Source organism: Chlamydomonas reinhardtii, chromosome 12, assembly GCF_000002595.2.
Source record: "Chlamydomonas reinhardtii strain CC-503 cw92 mt+ chromosome 12, whole genome shotgun sequence".
NCBI classification, from domain to species: domain Eukaryota; kingdom Viridiplantae; phylum Chlorophyta; class Chlorophyceae; order Chlamydomonadales; family Chlamydomonadaceae; genus Chlamydomonas; species Chlamydomonas reinhardtii.
Window position 1 is genome coordinate 5634137 of NC_057015.1, and position 12760 is coordinate 5646896.

The 12760-nt window shown below is 66.0% G+C and overlaps 4 protein-coding genes across 4 annotated transcripts; 1 reads left to right on the top strand and 3 right to left on the bottom strand.

Moving 5' to 3' along the window:
• The first annotated feature begins 792 nt into the window (after positions 1–792).
• On the top strand, positions 793–7568 carry CHLRE_12g532250v5 (uncharacterized protein). The gene is made up of 12 exons (XM_043068583.1): positions 793–1063; positions 1269–1326; positions 1445–1470; positions 1602–1662; positions 1759–2338; positions 2487–2633; positions 2815–3237; positions 3380–3799; positions 4055–4390; positions 4483–5301; positions 5446–5670; positions 5897–7568. The coding sequence occupies exons 3-12, from the start codon at positions 1467–1469 to the stop codon at positions 7397–7399; spliced, it is 4518 nt and encodes a 1505-aa protein (XP_042918678.1). The 5' UTR covers positions 793–1063; positions 1269–1326; positions 1445–1466; the 3' UTR covers positions 7400–7568.
• Positions 7569–7741: 173 nt separating this feature from the next.
• Positions 7742–10132, bottom strand: CHLRE_12g532300v5 (uncharacterized protein). Its single transcript, XM_043068584.1, has 3 exons — positions 9723–10132; positions 9054–9521; positions 7742–8738 (listed from the first exon to the last, which is right to left on the bottom strand). The coding sequence occupies exons 1-3, from the start codon at positions 9915–9917 to the stop codon at positions 8256–8258; spliced, it is 1146 nt and encodes a 381-aa protein (XP_042918679.1). The 5' UTR covers positions 9918–10132; the 3' UTR covers positions 7742–8255.
• Positions 10133–10219: 87 nt separating this feature from the next.
• CHLRE_12g532314v5 (uncharacterized protein) lies at positions 10220–12142 on the bottom strand. The gene is made up of 5 exons (XM_043068585.1): positions 12009–12142; positions 11859–11897; positions 11636–11747; positions 11272–11366; positions 10220–11043 (listed from the first exon to the last, which is right to left on the bottom strand). The coding sequence occupies exons 3-5, from the start codon at positions 11658–11660 to the stop codon at positions 10321–10323; spliced, it is 843 nt and encodes a 280-aa protein (XP_042918680.1). The 5' UTR covers positions 11661–11747; positions 11859–11897; positions 12009–12142; the 3' UTR covers positions 10220–10320.
• Positions 12143–12196: 54 nt separating this feature from the next.
• On the bottom strand, positions 12197–12622 carry CHLRE_12g532327v5 (uncharacterized protein). Its single transcript, XM_043068586.1, has 2 exons — positions 12411–12622; positions 12197–12333 (listed from the first exon to the last, which is right to left on the bottom strand). Exons 1-2 carry the CDS (start codon positions 12516–12518, stop codon positions 12214–12216), a joined length of 228 nt encoding a protein of 75 aa, XP_042918681.1. The 5' UTR covers positions 12519–12622; the 3' UTR covers positions 12197–12213.
• Positions 12623–12760: the final 138 nt, after the last annotated feature.

Here is a 12760-nt window from a genome sequence, read left to right on the forward strand (position 1 = left end):
TCCTTGCATGCCTACCTCCTTGCGCTCACACCCCGGCCCGGAGTATGGCGTAGTATGGCAAGGAGCATGCCTGTTGACGGTTGCGACACGCAGGGGCATGCATGTGTGTGTATGTGTATGTCAGCAGTGGTCAAGAGAGCGGGGTGCTGGGTTGCGGGTAAGCTACCGTGCAGACGTTTGGGCCCTGGAGGGTGCTTGCCACCGCGTGCCTGCTGTGGTGCAGTGAGGGCCCCTCAAGTGCGGTTGGTGCCCTGCGCCGTGTCCGCCACTCCCCCTGTGCCAAGCTACACTACATGCCATGCGTACACAGCACTCAGCCAGCCGTAAGTCGCAGCGCCCGGGCCACGCCGTGGCTGGCCGCCCGGCCTCCCCACACGGCCAAGTGCGCGTAGGCGGCGGGCCGAGCGCCTGTGTGGCAACATGCAGCCGTGACGCAGGAACAGCGTAGCCGCTGGCTCTGGAAGTCAGGGCGCGTGCGGCTCTGCGCGGCGTGCTGCCACGGCATGTACAGCAGCGTTTACAGCAAGGAGCAGCGCCAGGAGCGCATTGCTCTCAGCTTCCACGCGCCGTGCGGCGGTGGTTGCACGGGGTGCAAACCTGCCGATCAGTAGCGCCGCGGTACGAGGACGAGGTGCGCAGTCTGTCTTGGCACGTGGATAGCACAGCCTTCCAGTCTGTAGTGCGCCGTCCCGCGAGGTCCCGCGGTACGAGGCTGGTCCGTGTGTACTCTCTCATAGTGGCATGTGGATATAATACATATATGTAAGCCGAGTATAAAGTGTATAACACATAGATAAGAATACACGGTACAAGGTTCTCCATGCCGAAAAGCCAGTTTTGCAGCTGGGAACTGCGACACATTTGACATTTCAGGTCACTTCATTGGTGCCCGAGAGATTGTCGCATACTTACAAGCAGCTGCATGACTTTGACATGTTTACAGTGATAATGGAAACAAAGCTTGGAACTGCGGACGGGGCCCAGTGGTAACGCGGGCGTCTTGAATGTCTAACGCAGCAGCGGTTGAGGCCCCGACCAATGTTGGAGTCTGTCTGCGAATCAGGTTGGTTTTACTGGCATTTGTAGTAAGGCGTCCGGCTTGCAGGGCGTGTAATTGTGGAGTTCCCCACTTCCCGCTAACAGCACGCAACGCGCGATGCCTGCCCCTTAAGTAGTCTCTGCAAATTTGATTGCCTGACAACATCTTAAGCTATTAATTATCGGTCACGAGTGCCTGTGGACTGCCATGCCATTTTCCACGGTCGTAGGCCAGCACTGCGGAGTTCGGCTGACGTAGCTGTTATCAAAGCGGCTCTGTCGCATAACGTAGGGCGCACTGAGCTGGGAGTGGGGCTCGGGTACGGGGGCTGTATAATGGATGTTGCAGCCTCCCGCCGCGTGTGTATCAACAACTTCCGACGTCACCCGACCCGCACCCTCGCAGCCGTTCTTTGCAGACTGGGACGATGTGTCGCTGCAACTGATCAGCGGCGTTCTTGGTAGGTGTCGTGGGTCGAGGTGTCCTCCACGTCGGGGTTGCCGGCTGGAATCCTGTGCGTGGGACAGCAAGCGTGAAGCTCGCATCTCGCCTTCGGTTGCAGGCCACGCCAACGTGGGCAGTGGGGAGCTTCTGATTCAGCGCGGCGAGGTCGTGAGCGGACTGTGAGTACGGCACAAGCGCACTTTATAGGTCCTTACAAGCCCGTGCGCCCTACCCTTTCAAGTTCACCCGTCCCTTGCCTCTGATTTGACACGCAGCCACATTGTGCTGTCCGGCACGTGCGATGTCGCCGTACCACATCCCACCAACCCCCGAGGCCGCGCCGAATACCGCGTGCTCCACGCCGGTGACGTGTGCGGCCTGGAGCCGCTGCTGTCGGACGACCACCGCGCCGCCGCCGGCGTCACCGCGGGCCCTGCAGGCGCGGAGCTGGCGGTGCTGGGGTACAGCTCCTGGGCGGACGTGTGCACGCGCGCGGCGGCGGGAGGGCCGCCCGCAGCCAAGTGGGCCGCCCTGCGCGCCACGCTGCTGTGCACCTTGCTGAGGCAGCATGCCGCTGCGGCGCCGCAGCAGCGCGCTGGCGGCAGCGGCGGCAAGAGCGAGGCGGCGCAGCAGCCAGCGGCGCAGGGTGGGACCGGCGGCGGTCCGGCAGCAGGGCGGGGCTGCGTCAAGTGGGACACGGAGGTGGAGCTGGCGTCAGTTGTGGAGGTGGATGAGGCGGCGGCGGCGGCGGCAGCAGCGGGGGCGGGAGCAGCGGGGGCGGGAGCAGCGGACGCGGAGGGGCCCTACGAGCTGCTGCGGCAGGAGCGGCTGGCTCTGCTGTTGGCGTGCTTCACGGTGAGACCACGACGCTGCGTGGGCACTGGGCCGTCGCTTAACTCGGGCACGGCTCCGTCATATATTTCGGTGCACTGATGCACTTGTTCACATGCAGGATAGCTGCAAGTCAACCCCCGCTTCGCCTGTGCCTTGCTTGATCCAACAGGGCACGTCCCTGTCCGCCATGCCGCATGTAATGCTCCTGGAGGCGGCGCGCGGCTGCATGCTGCGGCCGCTGCAACCCTTCACGCCGCTCTACACCGTGAATGGCGCCCACACCTCCCAGGCCGTGCTGCTGGCTGGCAGCCTGCAGGTGGGTGTGGCAGGGCGCGCGTGCCCTGTCCGAGGTACATGGGCATTGATGTGTAATCGTTCCACGTGTCCGTGGGGCGGGCAAACTGGCAGTCAGGCACATTGCAGGCAGTCCGACCATGCTCAAGCTGTCCCGCCCTCACGCCCGTGCCGTACTGGGCGCCACGCCACGCCACGGCTAGGTGCGGAGCCTGCGGCCCCTGGGGCAGGCCGGCTCACGCGAACCAGCAGCGCGAGCAGCTGTCGGAGCTGGCCCTGCATGCAGCGCTGGCGCAGTGCCCTGCTCTGGGGGCAGCGGCGCGGCGCCGGCAGCACGACTTAGCGCTGGCGGCGCCGCCAGCGGGCTGTCTGATGCCGGTCTGGCCTCCGGGGCTGCTGCCAGCACGACACCTGGCGGCGCAGGTGCAGCGGTGGCAGCGACCGGGGCCGATGGCGAGGGTTGGGGCGAGGCGGCTGTGGGCGAGGAGCTGGAGGAGTTGGAGGAGGTGGACGATGGCGATGACGCCGCAGCCACGACTGCGGGCGAGATGGAGGCAGGCGACGAGGACGCTGTGGACGCTGTTGTGGGGCTGCACGCGGTGGGCGCCGGCGGCGGGAAAGCACAGGCAAGCGTTATGTGTCAGGTGTGGGGTACCACACCTTGTACGCATATGTATCCCTCCATATGGAACGCTCCACACCATTCCTTACATCTGGTGCTAGCTGCCGGGTGCCGCCACCGGCTGGTCCATGCGGTCCGTGATGCAGGTCCCGGCGGAGGAGGCCCAGCGGCGGCTGACGGAGCGCTTTGGGCCGGTGGTGGGCAGCGAGGGCGTGGGCGCGTCGCTGTGTGAGCTGTCATTGGCCGCCATCACGGGGGCCAAGGGCCGGCGCCCGCTGCGCAGGTCCAGCCTGGTGACAGGCGCCACGCCCGCACTAGTTCTGGTGATCCCCGTCGCCGCCCTGCGTCGTGGCTACGGCGCCGCGAGGTCGGCGCTGGTGGCCGCCCGCACGGCCGCTCTGCTGCGGCCGGGGGCCTGGGGCGGGCTGGGTGAGGCGCTGCGGGGCGGCTGCCTGAAACCCGCGGAGCTGTCGGCCCTGGCGCTGGCGGCGGCGCCCGCACGGCTGGCGGCCGGGGCGCTGGTGGCGCGGCAGGGCGCACCTATTGACGCGCTGTACCTTGTGCAGGTGTGTGTGCGTGTGTGCAGTGTGTGTGTGTGTGTGTGTGTGTGTGTGTGTGTGTGTGTGTGTGTGTGTGTGTGTGTGTGTGTGTGTGATCGACGCCGTCACAGCGCTTGGAAGCAATGCGCGGGTGGGAAGAGGCGGTCGCCTGCGTGCCGGCTGCTAGGGTTTGCAAGGCCTGGTGTCCTGATTGTGGATGTACTGCCGAGCATAGCTTCCTTACAACATTGGTCGTTTGCTGCACGGCTCGGTGGCATGCAGGAGGGTGAACTACGGCTGTTGGATGACCCAGATAGCGCCGCACAGCAGCAGCAACATGAGCAGGCAGCCGCTGCAGCGCAACCGCCGGCCTCGGCCTTTGCGCTGGCTGCCGTCAGCAGCAGTGCTTCTAGCGGTGCTGGGCCGTCTGCTGTCCTGTCGTCGCTGCTTGCGGACCCGGTGATTGGCAGTGAGCTGAGCCCCCTGTTTGCGCGTGGGCGTGAAGGCGAAGCGGCAGTGGTCCCAGGCGGCAGCAGCGCAGCGGCGGCAGCCACGGCTGCGGTGACGGCTGCTGTGGCCGTGCTGGGGGGCTCAACCGTGGGTGCCTCGGCATCGCAGGTGCGCACAACGCTTTGGGTTACGTTCTGTCCACGCCTCCCAAGTGTTTCCCATGTAGTACTGCTGATGTCTTGTTCCCTTTGCACATGCAGGTGGCCGCCGCACTGAAGAACCTGCCGTCCATAATGACGGTCAATGCCGGCGGCGTGTTCGGGGCAGGGCTGCTGGGGCACCCGGCCGGTGCTGGGGCCGGGACAACGGGTAGTGGCGCCGGGGGCTCTGGCAGCCTGCCGAAGCTGCTGCCATCTCCCCCCAAGGGGCTGCCGCCAGCCGGCATTCGCGGGGCCAGCATGACAGGCGCCCGGCCCCCAGGCCCAGCGTCGCCACTCCTTCTTGGGCGGACTGGGACTGGTGCAAGCAGCAGTGGCACCAGCCGCACGGCAGACGGCGGCGCCGGAAGCGGGCCGGTGGCCACAGTGTCCTTGTCAGGTGCTGCGCCCGGCAGTCCCTCCCTGGTGCCGCATCCGCCCAGCCTGGGGCGGACCTCGGGCAGGTCAGCAGCGGAGGCCGCGGCGCTTCTGCAGAAGTCGGCCTCCCTCAAAGCCATTCCCACTCTTCGGCGATCAGCCTCCATCTCTATGCCGGAGGCGCCAGGAACGGATGCAGGGCCTGCCGTTGGTGCAGCACACGCCTCTCGGGCACAGCAAGGCTCCGCGGCTACCGTAGCGCTGTCGTCCTCAGCAGCAGCAGCGTCACAACAGAACACAGGCGGCTCCGCCGGGGGCGCGGCGACGATTGTGAAGGTGCAGCAGGGCCGCTTCCCCGCCACAGCTGTGGCGGCGGGCGCGGTGCGGCTGCTGGTGCTGCCGCGTGAGGCGATAGTGCGGCTGGCGCCGGTGCTCGGGCCGCTGCTGATGGAGCTGGCATCGCAGCATCTGGAGGTGCTGGAGAGGCGGAGAGCGGAGGCGCAGGTGCGCCTGGTGCGGGATTAGCCAATACGGTCGAGTACGTGTACGGTTTCCCCGGGTTGTGCTCAAGGCAGGGCTCAACTGCTGCAACTGGGGCGTACGCCTTACATCGCCGCTCCTCCCCATGTTCCGTCTGTGCTGTTGCAGGACATGCACGCCAAGCTGCCGCAGGTGATCTCCGTGGAGGGGCTGCCGGCGGCGCCGGTGGTCCGCGACCCCTACGCGGTGACGCGTCGGCGCGCGGCGGAGCGCAAGGCGGCGGTGGACGCGCTCATGCACGACGGCGCCCCTGTGGTGCGGCCGCCCGAGGTGCTGCCGCCAGAGCAGATGCTGGCGCGGCCGTCGCTGCTGCTGGAGCGCATGGGCTTCAAGGTGCGGGCGCGTACGGGCTTTGCGATTTGGAGGGTGGATGAGCATGTGGGTGAATGCCTGGCTGCGCGTTTCTGCATGCCTCTTCGCAAAGCGGCGAGATGATGATGATGAAAGGTGCGTATGCTTGTTAAGTTTGTGAGGGCCAACTGCAGCTGCCATCCTCGTGCAGCAGCCGCTAACCAGGAACATGTCGCTTCCTGGGCGCGCCTATCGCTGCTTGGCCCAGGTGCCCAAGATCCGAGGCCTGACGTCGGGCACTGCTTCCGGCGGCGAGTCGGAGCCGGCCAGTGGTGAGCCCAGCCCTAGTGGCCAGCTGGTGGCGAGAGCCGGCAGCATTAGCGGCGCCCTGGGTGCCGCAGGCGGTGGTGGCGGGCTGGAGCTGCCGCTGGCCCATGCAGGGTCGCGGGGCAGTAGTGCGGGCATAGGCGGCAGCCCGCACAGCCCGCACACGCAGTACCGCAGCCGCCTCAGCGGCAGTGGCGTGCCGGGCGCACCCGGCGTGCTGGGCAGCATGCATCTCGTGCCGGGGCCTCCGCAGGCGTCATCACCCAGCATGCGCTACTCGACAGCGGGCGCGGGGCCGGGCGCGGCCGGCGTGCACCTGCCCCGAGTGCACGCTGCGGCCTCCGCCGGCGGCCTCGACAACGCCTTCCTTTACCACGGGCTCCACGTGCCACAGACTTCCTTTAGCAGCCAGAGCCTCGGAGGCAGCAAACAACATCACGCGCAGCTGCACGGGGCCCCTGGGAAACGAAGCCTTGGCGGCGGCGACGGCCCGTCCACTGCGCCTGGCTCTCCGTCCGCCGGCCTGCCGCGACTGCGTGTCAGCGCCTCGGGGGTGCACGACTCCCCCTTGCGCCAACGCCTGACAAATGCAGGGCTGATGGACACTGGAACGCCGGGGACTGCATCACCGGTTGCCCGGTACTCGTCAACCGGGGTCGCTCCGCACCCTAGCGGCGGCGGCGGCGGCGCACCTGCAGCAGCACTGCTTGCGGCGGCTCTGGGGTTGACGGGCGGTGCTGGCGGTGCTGGTGGGGGCAGTGGCGTGGCAAGCCGCGCCCACAGCTTCAGCACTCCAGGGCTGCCGCCGCACCTGATGCCGCAGCAGCTTGGCAGCCCCGTGACTGGCGGCAGCAGTCACCTTCCCGCGCCCGTGTCTCCCTTGCGGATGCTCGGGAGCGTGGGAAGCGGTGGTGCGGCCGCGGGAGGTGGTGTCGGTGTGGCGGGTGGCAGCGGTTCTGTGCCCTGTAGTCCGTCTGACAGAGGCGCACCCAGGGCACATGCTTCACCTTTATGCGCCGCTGATGCGCTCGGGCACCGGGCCCAGGCGGCAGCCGGGGCAGATGGTGCTCGCTTCCCAGCTGTGACCAGTGCAAGCTCATGCAGCAGCAGCCCGCCGCTAGCCCCGCAGCCTCCAGCAGGTGCCGCCACGTCATCTGGGAAAGCCGTCACGGCTGGCGCCTGTGACGCAGCTGCCAAGGAGGCTACGGCTGCAAAAGGAGCGGCGGCAGCCGCGGAGGCCGCGGCATGGATAAGCCAGCTTGACGGGGGTCGGCGCAGTGACAGCGGGTTGCTGTGGCGGACAGCCGTGGTTGCGCCTGCCGCGGCAACCTCAACGCGTGGGGCGGGTAGAGGCACGCCCCACGGTGGGGCGGCCGAGCTGGCCGCGGCGCTGGCTGTGCTGCGAGGCAGCGGAGGGGGAAGCGGGGCTGCACGAAAGGGCTAGCTTGCATGGTGTGGTGAGCACGCTCTGAAAATAAAGGTGGAGGGGGTACACGCGTGGGGTACACGCACATTCGGGTGCATTGCCACCGCCCCGCTGTGGTTATGAGGACTGGGCGTGGGACCGTGGGCCATTCGGCGGATCCGTGTGGCCGGTGTAAGATGACGACCGAGGCTGCCATGTGCGTCAAAAGCCCATCGAGCAAGTCCATCCACCAATTCGTGGTTACGTAGTTGTTTTAGGAGGTTGCGTATGCGCCCAACCCAGTCAAGCTGCTTCAGCCATATGTACGATCTGCAATCCCTGCCTGCAAGCGCACCATCACCCCAGATAGCCGTAAGAATCGGTAAACATTCGTTACATCCGTTACATCCGGAACCCCCAGTCCGTGTCGTTCGGAGCTGCGGCACCCTCACTTGCACACCGTTAGCCACCTGCGCGATCATGCCCGCCCCAGTCCCACCCCACTTCCGTATAATCAGTAACTTCATAACCCCGAGCTCAATCTCAATCCCCCGTACAGAACGTGTATGGGGGGGACCCAGTTGACGGATCGGCAGCGCAAATAAGCGACCCTCGGCGCCACAGGCAATAGCAACACAACTAAGCGTGTACGACACGTACGCTCGCACACTGTCGGCGCTCTCGCCTACACCTTTCCTCAGCCCATATCACATCAGTAGCTGTATCTCCCTCAAGAGGATCCAGTATACCGGTAACATGACCCCATGAGCTCCGCAACTAATCAGTTTGCTTGGCTTACGCAGCTTGTGCCCCGTAACGTTTTGTCCCAGGTAGCCAGCGCATGCCAGAATGAGGCACGCACACGGGCAGCACGCCTCACACATTTACACTGCACTCAGGGAACCACACGCTCCACGCTTCGTCGCCACTGCAGCCGCCGCCACGGCCGCCGCCGCCGCTTCTGCTGCGGCTCCTGGTGGCTAGCCTCCCCCACCTCCTCTCCCTCCCCCTCCCCCTCCTCTCCCTCCTCCCCCTCCCCCCCCTCCCCCTCCTCCCCCTCCCCCTCCTCTCCCTCCTCCCCCTCCCGCTTCCCCTCCTCCTCCCCATCCACCGGCCGCACGCGCCGGTACACTCGCATGTCGTCGCGGATACGGGGCCACTGGGGCAGCGGCACATAGCGCACCTGCCGCCACTCGGGGTGCTCCTCCGTGTTCAGCTCCCACGTGCAGCCCATGTCCGTCTCCCCCACAGCCACCACCGTGTCACCGCGGTAGGCAGCCAGGCTGGCCTCGCCCACAGCCGACGACACCCAGCACATCAGCAGCGCGCGGTCGGGGCAGCCGCCGTGCCGGGCCAGGAACTCGGGCCCGTCGCACTCCTGTGTGCGTGCGTGTGCGCGCATGCGTGCGTGCGTGGGTGCGTGGCCGCGACTGCTTGTGCGTGTCAGGCATGCGCGGGGGACATATACACACAGCGGTGGTAGTGTTTGGAAGTGGTGAATAGGTGAAGGAACTCGCGAGTTTGAGGTTCATTTCTACTACGTACGTATTTTCCCAGCTTCCCATATGCATGCCATTCACTTTCCCAGTTGCATGTATGCCCCCACGCGCTCTCGGTCCTCTCCTCACTTCCCACAGCCCTCGTAACCCCCCTCACACACACCCACACCCACACTACGCACACGTGCACGCGCCTGCATTTCTGGGAAGTACCGCTTGGCTCCGATGATGAAGGGCAGAGCCTCGCGTGCCGCCGGCGAGTCCTGGAAGAACATCTCCCCGCCTGTGTCCACCGCCACAACGTCCACGCCGCGCCGTGACAGCAGCCACGCCCAGTAGCCGGTGCCGGCACCCACCTCCACCACCCGGCCCCCCGACTCCTGCGCAATCACGTCCAGAGCCTCGGCTGAGGGCACGGCGTAGGCGTAGTCGCGTATGGCCACTCTGCGCATGTACATCGTGCCCTCCTTCTCGTGCTCGTTGTCTTGGCGGGTGTATTCAGGGTCGAAGAAGGCGAAGCGGTCGTTCAGGAAGCGCGCGTCGCGCGCCCACGCCTCCCAGAGGCGCAGCAGTGCGTTGTCGGGGTCGTGCGGCTGCGTGAGCCGAGCGAACAGCGCATCGCGCTTGATACGCCGCTGCTGGCCGTCATCATCGGGAGCCTCCTGTAGTCGTTCGTTCGTTGTTGTTTGTGGGCGTGGGCGGGTGTCGGGGAGCGAGGTGGGCAACTAACAGGGACAGGGTGCACGGCGATGTCGGAGCTGTCCATGCATCAGCGCCAGCGCCCTAGCGCAAGAGATCTTGTTCTATCACCTAGCAGCAGCAGAACATGCAAACCCGATCCACGAGCTGCGTGGGCCGCGCACCTGGTCCTCGCTGCTGGCCGCGCTGCAGGCGATGCCGCGCCTCTGCGGCTGCAGCTCATCAGTTGCATGTGTGCTGCGGAGGGCGCCTCCAGTTGGCCTGGCGACACGGCTGCTCAAGCGTGCCAGCAGCGGAACAGCAACAGGTTCGAGAGCGAGGCCAGCAGGTGAGCCCGCTATGCGCTGACAGCGCAGCATCTGTTTCAGCATGTCGGGTACCTTTGCCGATACACACTGTCGTAATGCGCGTAGCGGGGCGATCCGAAACAACGCGAAGCGGACGAAACGCGGCTCGGTTGTTCCTCAGGCGTACTTCCAAGCCATGAACACAAACTATACAAGCAGAATTAATTCGTGCCTGGTGAATATCCTCGCGGGCTTTCAAGGCCGCGCCCTTACTTGGCCGTGTCGTGTAGGATCGCGGCATTGGTTTGCACCGAATCGCGGCAAGGCCGCAGCAGGATGGTCGCGCGATGCGTGTTCAAGGGGCCTCAATGAGCAAGCGGGTTCTATTACATGCGGCGGGAACTGGCGGGACTCACAATTCAGCAGCTCCTGCGGTCAGGTCACCCCTTGCTTGCTCGACCGCCTCACGCTCGCGCTACGGCCCCGCTCGCAGCCCCACGTGCGGAGCCACCAGGGCCAGCCAAGCCCGCATGTATCGTGCCAACCAAGCTGGCTCTCCCGGACACACAGGCACCTCGCCGCCCGGCCACCGCACGCCGGCCGGCCCCACCACTGCCCAATCCCGTGCCGTGCCACCGCCTGCCTCACCATCTGCGCCAGCGCTGATGCCACCGCGGCTCCGTCCTGCTACACCAGACTGCCCCATGCCACCTTCGGCAACCTGCGCTCGGGTCGCTTGCAGCGGTTGTGCCGCCCCGGCCTGTGACTGCGCCACGGCCATCGCCGTCAGCAAGTCATCCACATCAGGGATGGCCGTCTCCTCATTGCCCTGCTCGCCTCTGCACCCGCCGCCATCCCCCGCGCCAGCACCGCCGCCCCCCGCGCCACCGCCCTCTACGGCCACTCGACGTCCGCCTGCAGCCCCCGGGCCCGCTCCCGTCCGTACTGCTCCGGACTTTGTTGCCATTGCACCAGCTGCTGCACCACCCGAGCACTGCTCCACGGCGGTAGCCTCTACAGCTGCCGCTCCTGCAACCGCTGCCACGGCCGCGGCAGCAGCCTCCTCCTCCGCGCCATCCTCAGCTGCTGCTGCTGCTACGAGCGCCGCGCCACCCAGCTCTAGCGCCAGCGCCAGCGCCACCCCGGTGTTGCAGGGGTGCAGCGCTAGCCAGCACGGGCCCGGCAGCAGCGGGTGCTCCTGCGGCGGCGGAGGGATACCCTAAGGCACGATGTACTGCAGGCGCCCCTCACTCCCTGGGCTGCCAGGGTCGCAGGCCGAGCTTGGCGCGCTCCGTGCCGCACAAATGCAGCTGCTTCCCCAACGCGAACGCGAGCACCAACGCGAGCGCCGCACTGCGACAAAGTTGGGCCGCTGTACCATCCCTCCCTCGTCCCCCTCCCTCCTCCTAGCCCTTGAGCCCCGCACCTGCAGGCCCACGAAGCCCACCAGCTGCTCCGGCCGCTGAGGCCAGCTGGGGAACAGCGCTGCCACCGCGTCCGGTGCCAGCGGCAGGCCCGTGTCTGCAGCGGCAGCAGCAGCACCACACCGCACACATGCACATCAGCACCTGGGGGTGACGGGTCAGAGCAGATGCTGCTGTTGCAATCGGGCTGCCGTGCGAAGCACAGCGGACCTGAGAAGTGCGTGTTGCGAGAGTGCTGGCATTGAGGCCCATGCGCAGGAGCCACAGCAGCGGCTGCTCCCTATCGTACAGCGCGAGCGGCGGCGGAGAGCCACACGCACGGTGCTGCAGCAGTGTGTGCAAACAGGTGGTGCTTTCAGTACTCACCCAGCGACACGGCTCGGAGGTGCATGACGGGCACCTGGTAGGAGTGGCTGTAGCAGATGTGGTAGTCGAGCAGCGCCGGGGCGGCAGCGGCTCCGTGTGTGCCGCTGGGTGGCTGCGGGCAACACAACACGCCGCACCGGTGCAGGTCAGCGCGCGCGCTTATGCGGTAGCTGCCAGTTGACGGCCCAAATCACCATCACGGATGACAGCGGCCACACCGTACCTTTTCCAAGGGCACCGCCTCCAGAGCAAGATAGGGGCCCTGTCGAGGGGATGGTGGCAGACCAAGGCGTGTTGGGATGGCGCGGGGTAGCCAGCAAGGAGGCCTTGACGCCCAGCCGCTCAGTTCGCTCATCGTTCGCCCCGCGCTCACCATCTGGGTCTCTCGTAGCTGCCAGGGGTGTAAGTTATCCGTCTCCCGCAGAGCTTGCAGAGCTTGCCGCCAAGACGCAGCTGCCAACATCCTACTTTGCTTTCGCTCACTGAAGTTACGACACGCGAGTATAAACACAAATGAAATTCGCGACGAAATGTTACTATGTACAGGTGAACCCGCAGACGCGGGAGTTGAGGACGCTTTAGAGCCAGCCGACGGCCTCAAAAATGGGCCTCGTCGCCTCAAACCGAGAGGCAATAAAGCCCACAATGAGCGTCAAAAGCGCGTCGAACACCAGCCACTTAATCCAGGGGCCAAACTCCTGCGCGGCGGCAATTTTGGCGGGTCGCTGGTCACTTCGCGGCTCGAGCAGGCGCGCGCGTGTCTACTGAAGCATACCTCTAGGAGATCCTCGATGAAGGTCCACACGCGCCGGCGCAGCTTATAGAGCCACGCGGGGTAGTTCGGCCGCTGCTTGGAGGGCGAGGGGTCGCGCGAGGTGGCCATCGAAGAGAGGTAGTTGCGCGACGTTATACGTAATCTTTATGTTATGCTTTAAAAATATTTGCATGAGAAGCTCGAAGACGAGGAGTTTGGGAGTGCGCCTGGATACCGTACATTGTGCCGAAATGGAAAGCAGGCAGCATGGGTGTGAGCATGGGTCCCCACCAGTGCTGTGGCGGTATGTCCTCGGCGTGCCCTCGGCGTGCCGCATGTGCGGAGACTGCGGGACCCCTTGACGGGAGTAT